At 39.5% G+C, this 8,142-nt stretch overlaps 1 protein-coding gene across 1 annotated transcript; it reads right to left on the bottom strand.

The window, feature by feature from the left end:
- Positions 1-1,231: 1,231 nt before the first annotated feature.
- DEFB132 (defensin beta 132) lies at positions 1,232-4,588 on the bottom strand. Its single transcript, XM_010361276.2, has 2 exons — positions 4,482-4,588; positions 1,232-3,251 (listed from the first exon to the last, which is right to left on the bottom strand). The coding sequence occupies exons 1-2, from the start codon at positions 4,537-4,539 to the stop codon at positions 3,031-3,033; spliced, it is 279 nt and encodes a 92-aa protein (XP_010359578.2). The 5' UTR covers positions 4,540-4,588; the 3' UTR covers positions 1,232-3,030.
- Between the last annotated feature and the right edge of the window lie 3,554 nt (positions 4,589-8,142).

An 8,142-nucleotide genomic window follows, 5' to 3' on the forward strand; every position in this document is an offset into this window, starting at 1 on the left:
TGTCAAACTTGGGTTTGTTAATTCTCTGACAATCTGATAGGTAAAAAACAAGATCTCATTGTAGTTTTAATCTGCATTTATTTGATCACAAGTCAGACAGATTTTTTCCCATTTTTCGGGCCGTTTTTGGAGTTGAAAAGCTAGTTCATGTCACTTTCATTTTTGAGTAGGGGTTTCATGTTTTCCCTGTTGCTTCATACTAACTTGTGATATTTTATCGGTATCAATACTTCATCACACGTCTCAGTTTGTCGTATGTCTTTAAACTATTTATGATACTTTAATTTTTCTGTTTCACTGTGAGATTTATTTATTTTATTAAAATAATAGCTTTTTTGGAAGTTTAAATTGATATACAATAAACTGAACACATTTAAAGTTTACCATTTGGTAATTTTTTGACTTACGTACATCCCCGTTAAGCCATTACCACAATCGAGATTATGAATGTATCTTGACTGATCACCCCTCAAAGTGTCCTCTGGTCCCTTTACATTCTTTCAGCCCTCTCCATGCACCTTTCACATCCCCGGACAAGCAGTGATTTGCTTTCTGTCGTTAGATTCTTACTTTCTAGTTTAAATCATTTTATGTCATTTTAAAAGAATTTTAAGAACTTTATGTAAATAGAATCATACAGAATATACTTTTTTGGTAACTAGTTATTAAAAATGCAAATTGAAAGCATAATGAAATACCACTACACATCTATTAGAATGATGAAAATGCAAAAGACTGACTCTATCACATGCTGGTGAGGATGAGGAACAGTGGGAACTTTCACATACTGCTGATGGGCACATCCATTGGCACAACCATTTTGGAAAACAATTTTGTATTTCCTTAAAAAGCTGAACATTCTCAAGCCTGTAATCTCAGCACTTTGGGAGGCCAAGGTGGGCGGATCATCTGAGGTCGGGAGTTCCAGACCAGCCTGACCAACATGGAGAAACCCCGTCTCTACCAAAAATACAAAAATTAGCCGGGCTTGGTGGTGCATGCCTGTAATCCCAGCTACTCAGGAGGCTGAGGCAGGAGAATCACTTGAATTCGGGAGGTGAGGGTTGCAGTGAGCTGAGATTGCGCCATTGCACTCCAGCCTGGGCAACAAGAGCAAAACTCCATCCCCCAAAAAAAAAAAAAAAGCTAAACATTCTCCTACCATATGATTCAGACATTCCAATCCTAGGTATGTACCTTAGGGAAATGAAAGCATATATCCATACAAAGATTTGTACATAAATGTTCATAGAAGCTTTATTTGTAATAGCCATAAACTGGGAACAACCCAAATGTCCATCAACAAATCAGTGTATAAATAAATACTATTCATATGACAGAAGAGTATTTATAAACAAAAAGGAATGAATTCCTGCAATACCCAGTAAGATGGATGAATTTCAAAATGATACCTTTTGACATACACAAGAACTTAATATTTAATGCCACCTAATCAATTAATCTTACATGAGTTCTGCCTCTATTGTTATATTTATAAGAATTTCCTTGCTCTTAAATTGAATATTTGACCACACAATCTTTTAATACTTTACTTTTACACTGTCATTTTAAAACCATCTAGAATTAATTTTGGTCTAAGATATAAGTTAGGGAATAGGCATTAACATCTTTTCTTATCTGGTTTGCTAGTTTTTAGGACTGCTTTTAATTATTTAGGCCTGAGTGTTTTGGTTTGTTCTTCTCAAATAGAAGTTAGTACCTGTCAAATAAATATTATATAAAACTAATGGGCATCAAACTGTAAGAGGAAATTTATGCGTAATTCTGATTTCCAACCAAACAAAAAAGTCATAATTTTAATGATTTTCGTATCATATATGGAGACAATTTTGACAACTACAGCATAAATGCAATTTTGAATAATATTATTATGTTCCATTATTCTATAAGCATTCTATTTGTATGTATTTATAGATGGCATTAGTATATGATATTTCACCATTTAGATTTTTTCATTTTCTCAGCATTTTAAATAATATTATATGGGAAAAACTTTGTGCCTATAACTTTTTACTTCTCTTGGATAATTTATGATGAACCAATTTCCAGAAGTAATGTTTAGTGGATTAAACAAGTAGAGTTCTGCTTCTCTGTGCTTATTTCTGCATAGCTTCCCAGGAGGCTTATGCCAATTTTACACCATGGGTAGATACGTTTGAGTCACCAGCATCATGCCTTCCTTGCTTTCGGGGTGTACTACCAATGGTGGCTATGTATTCTGTCTGCTTTGTTACTCAAATGAATAAATAAATACCTCACAAGTCAATCTACCTAGCTGGGCAAACCTAGACTTTTAGCTCCTTTCTCTTCCTCCTTATACTCCATGGCAGCACCGTTCAGATTTCCTTTCAAGAGAACTTGCTTCAGGGGGATAGTTGGTGGACAGCCTCAAGCTGTCATACTTCCAGACCAATGGTAGCCGTCGCCCCATGTTCTCCAGCGGCTGTTCTCAGCCAAAGACTGAACCCCTGGGATATGAGAACCTGGCTATTCCTGCCCTGTGTGAGCTCCTCTGAGGGGCAAGCCTTGCTTTGGGCCTCCCCATCTGTTTGGCTGAGACTTTCTTAGAGCTGCAGTCTCAGTCTCCTTCTATTCAGTCCTCCTCTATCCCTCTCTCCTTTGATACGTATTAGGTCAGCACTGCAGTCTGAAGGCTTCTCCCTGCCTGTGGTTGCTCTCTCTCACCTTTGTCCATCAGAGGTGTGTTCTCCCAGTCAATCTTTCGCATGTCTAATTCTGTCTTGGCATTTTTCATTTGGAGGACCCAAACTGACAGATCCCCTGTGGACAAGTCTGCATGATGATTGTTCTCATAAGATAGATACAAACTCCAAATTAGTTATTAGATGAATGACAGAATGATAGAAGACAGAAGTTCTGGGGTTGGCTATAGATATCTGCCCCATAAGGAGGAGACTTGGCTAGTTCTTAACAATGTAGGAGGAACTGGAACCGGGGAAATGATATTTCTCTGAGTTGGTGGAGGTGATAGGAGTGGTTATTATGATGTTATGGTCGTTTGTTGCTTCTCGTTTTTCTTTGTGTGTTTCTTCTCCTTGATTGCCAGTGGTTACCGATGAGCTGTGGTAGGTCAGGCTTCGGCAGGAAGGAGTAGTTGATGCAGCATTTTCTGAAAGGGTTGCACATGAACAATGCTGTCTCCTCCCGGTGGCAATGTGTCCTGCAGTATCCTGGGGTGTCACTCACACATTTTGACCCACCCCCACTGGCTGTATGGGAGAGGACAAGAAAGAGAAGTCGTGGTTAGAAGCAGCACAGGACTGCTAACCCGTCAGCGCCAGATGGGAGTGTTTGGCTTTCTGTTCTGAGATGTATCCTTAGGATGTTGTGCAAATGAGACTTGGGAAACCCAGTGAGGACGAGACAGAATTTTCCTGGATTGATGGCCTTGGGGAACTCTGTCTGAGGAGCTCTTCTTCTTTGCCAGTATCTGCATCTTTGAAGCTTTTTGCTGAATTTGATACTGCAGAATAAGATGTATGGGTAAAAACAGGGGTGACGAGCCAGGTCTTCATGGTCAGGGAGGAGCTTGGATACTCAAAAGGGAGAAATGGGGCTATTCTCACTCACCCCACAGGCTCCCTTTTAAGGTGTTTCTGCCTTACTTCTTTTCATAGACTCTAAAACTATCAGTCAACCTGGGGCAAAGTGGGAGGAGTCAAATCATTCTCCAAAACCATTAAAAAGAAAATAATGGTTGCTAATGACAGGGCATTTTTGCATTCACACAGTGCTGGGCACCATTTCACCCTCTGGTAAAATCTGTTTACCTCAGTGCTCTGTGTCTGCCATTGGCTCACAGCAGGGGCCTCTTCGAGCACCCTCAGGCCTCTCTGGCTTTCTTCACATCCATTGCCTGGCCCTCCTCTGATCTCTCTCTCTCCCTGCTCTCTGTGTATCTGTCTGTCTCTTTCTGACCCTGCATTATCTCCTAGCCCCAGGGTTTGAGCTGAACCCATTGCTTACCATCCTGTGGGAACTAGCCCTCTAAGAGGTCTACTTCCATCCCCCACCTGCCAGCTTTCTGTTGAGCATAGGGATGGGAACCTCAAACTTTTCCTTCTAGGCTCAATATCTCCTTTGAGCTCCAACCCAGGGCTGATTTCAGTGGATGCACATGGTGATGACAGAAGCCTTCAGTGTGTCTTGGGAGGTTAGATAAAAGGAGCTCACATACATTGAAAGAAGATATTTTGGTTCAGGTTGAGGGTGACTATCATTTTAGAATAGAAAACAAATTTTTATAAAGGTTATATAGGGTGGTGTTTGGGTGTGGGATATCAAGGCTAGTGGTGGTTGTTAGGAGACCTCTATCTTAGACTGGAACTAGTGGGGTGAGCCCTGCCTCCACCCAACCTGGCTCATCTAGCACCAGAGCAACCAGATCTGCTAGTGTTCCTTGTTCCCAGTTCTCCCTTCCTCCTGTTTATCCAGTTTACCTGGGATCACTTGGGTCAGGAATCCAAGGGCTGCCCAGACCAGGAACAGGAACTTCATGGCTGAAGGGGTGACTTGGGGAGCTGGTGGTGGTTTAGTGGAGTTGGGTCCCTCTGTAATGTGCCTGGAGCTACTGCCTTTATAGGATTCTCATGACGCCAGGATACTGGGCAGTGAACCAAGGGAAACTTTTCTGTTACCCAGAGCAGTCAGATTAGATCAGAATGTCTACTGGACTGGAGCCTGGATTGATTCATTGAGCTCCTGTGTTCTAGACTGTTAGGAGGGGGAGAGGTAGAGCAAAGAGTGCATCGGTTCCCAGCATTCATCTCTAAAACTATGCATTCCAGCCAGTGTTGGTGAGATGTAGGGAAACAAGCTTTCTCTTGACATTGTTGCTGGGAGTGTTAATTGGTAGAGTTTTTCTTTTTAGCACAATTTGGCAATATACATCAGAAGCCTTAAAATGTGCCAATTTTTTACTCAGAAACTTTGCACCTTGGGCTTTTGTTTAATGGGAATAATTGAACAAGTACATAAAGAGGTTTATCTCAACATTACAGTAACAGAAAACCAAAAGCCACCTAAATGGTGATAAAACATGGATCTAATCTAATACAGAAAATATAGCATATAATAGAGCAGTATGCAGTTATTAAAAAGATGAAAAAGTATAAAAATGTAGGCTACAAGATATGCATCTAGAATAACTTAATCTTTGATAAAGAAACATCTATGTACCAACATATGTAAGTATATACGTACATAGTATGTACGTATATCTGTCTGTCTATCTATCTATCTATCTATCTATCTATCTATCTCTCTCTCTCTCTCTCTCTCTCTCTCTCTCTTTCTCTCTCTATCATTTATTTGTCTAAAATGTCTGAGTTTGGAGAGAATGATTGTGTGTACTTTCACCATTAGAAAAAAAGATAGTTTATAGAAAAACTACTTATTGTTTGAATTTTAATATGAATACTCTTGCCCCTAAATTTTTGCTTTCTTCCCCTAGAGTTTAAGGTTTCTGGAGGTTAGAGACTTTGCCATCTCCATATTCTTCTCAAGAAATATTTTGTGTTTTCCTCCCCACAGTGGTGTCCTTTGGACTGTGTTTCCCGTCGAGACAGTTCTTTCGTGTTCCAGCTACTTTTCCAGAATCCTTTCTCGGATGTGGTGCCTGTCGTATAAGGGAATAATCTCAGGAGTCCTGGTTTGGGTCAACTGAGTAGAGCAACTCTAGCTTCTCACGTTTTCTTGGTCTAAAAAACCTGGTTTGATTGCAGGCACAAAACAAAACAAAACAAAACAAAACAAAACAAAACAAAACAAAAGATCCAGGATTTGGTAAGAATATGTCCCAAGACTTTAGCAGTCTTTACAGTCGCTCAGATTTGTAAAAATATCTTAAAATCTGTAATTTTTCCAATTAAGTTATGTAAATTATAATCCTAAAATATATACAACCCCCTTTGTGCCTTTGGTAAACCTACAACCACAGAAGCAAAGGCTTTTGTGTTTCTGTGCATAGTCTTCAAGTGAGTTAATTGTCTTTTTACCCTTCACTTGTTAAGCAATGATGCCATTTATTTTCTCCTTGTTTCCATACAGCATGCACAGTCCATTGGATGTCATAAATGTAAGTCACTCCAATTTCCTCAACCTATTAAAAAATCTTTTCATTTAAAAATAATTTAAAACATACCAGCTACAAAATACAAATTGTACAATACCCTTTTCCCAGCTCCCCTGAGATTTGCCTATTGTTGACATTTTGTCTTTCTTGCTTTAGCATTTGCCCCACCTCTCTGTATCTATAGATATATACATATCTATATTAGTCTCTCTATATATCTTTGTATATTTTCTTTTTTGAATCTATTAAGCATAAGTTATATGTTCATTGCCTTATATTATCGTGGCCTTTTACTCCCAAATAGTTCAGTGTGTATTTCCTAAGAATAGGGATATTCTTCTATATGACACTACAGTTATTAGTTCCATAAATTTAAATGGACACCACTTTTATCTAGTCTATCATCTATCTATCTATCTATCTATCTATCTATCTATCTATCTATCTATCTATCTGTATTCCAATTTGCCAGTTGACCCAATAATGCCTTTTATAGCATTCATTTCCTCCTTCAGTTGAGATTGCAGTGTCAGGTCAGATATTGTATTGATTTTTAAAATGTATTTTTTAATTAAAAATTTTATTTTTAATTGACATAATAATTATACATATTTATGGGATACAGAGTGATATTTCAATACATGTACACAATGTGTAATGATCAAATCAGGGTACCTCAAACATTTCTCATTTCTTTGTGTGAGAACATTCAAAATCCTCTCTTCTAGCTGTTTGAAAATATGCAATAAACGATTGTTGGCTACAGTCACCCTACAGAGCTACGGAACCCTAGAACTTATTCCTCCTATCTAGCTGTGATTTTGTATTTGTTAACCAACTTCTCTGTATCCCCTTCTACCTGCTACATTATTTTACTCTCTACTTCTGTAAGCTCAACATTTTTTTTTTTTTTTTTTTTTTAGATGGAGTCTCGCCCTGTCTCCCAGGCTGGAGTGCAGTGGTGCAAACTTGGTTCACTGCAATCTCTGTCTCTCAGGTTCAAGCGATTCTCCTGCCTCAGCCTCCTGAGTAGCTGGGATTACAGGCACCTGCCACCACACCCAGCTAATTTTTATATTTTTAGTAGAGATAGGTCTTTTTTCAGCTCCTAGGAGAAAGGGCACTTGTCTCAAACTCCTGACCTCAGGTGATCTGCCTGCCTTGGCCTCCCAAAGTGCTGGGATTACAGGTGTGAGCCATAGCACCTGGCCTGTTAAGCTCAACTTTTTTAGTTACCACAGATAAGTGAGAATGTGCAGCATTTGTATTACTGTGCCTGACTTATTTCACTTAACATAATGTCCTCTAGGCCAGGGGTCCCCACCCCTGGGCTGTAGATTGGTAGGGGGCCATGGCCTGTTAGGAACTGGGAGCACAGCAGGAGGTGAGTGGCAGGTGAGCATTACTCTGGAGCTCTGTCTCCTGTCAGATGCACAGAAGCGTTAGATTCTCACAGGAGCACAAACCCTATTGTGAACTGCACATGTGAGGGATCTAGGTTGCACACTCCTTATGAGAATCTAACTACTGCCTGATGGTCTGAGATGGAACAGTTTCATCCGAAAAACCATCCTCCCACTCCCTTCCAACCATGGAAAAATTGTCTTCCACTATACCAGTGCCTGGTGCCTAAAAGGTTGGGGACCACTGCTCTAGCTCATCCATGTTGCCATGAATGATAGGATTTCATTCTTTTTTATGGCTGAATAGTATTTTGTTGTTTAAGATATTGTATCCTGTGTTTTGTCTCTTTAATTTCTTGCATTAGTCAGAGTTTTCCAGAAAATAGGATGGAGATATGAGATAGAGAGATAGAAAGAGATTTATCTTAAGGAATTGAGGACTAAACTCTGATTTTTTATCTTGCCCAAATTCCTACCTAAGGGATCTAGGGAGTTATGCCCTACAAACCATAAATTCTTATCAGATGGGTTTTATTTGACCCTGCATATTGTGACTTAGTTTTCAATCTGATCTGGCATAACAAGGAAGAAAATCACAATGTCTTGGCCAGGTTAGGTGGCTCA

Source organism: Rhinopithecus roxellana, chromosome 13, assembly GCF_007565055.1.
Source record: "Rhinopithecus roxellana isolate Shanxi Qingling chromosome 13, ASM756505v1, whole genome shotgun sequence".
In the NCBI taxonomy this organism is placed as follows: Eukaryota; Metazoa; Chordata; class Mammalia; order Primates; family Cercopithecidae; genus Rhinopithecus; species Rhinopithecus roxellana.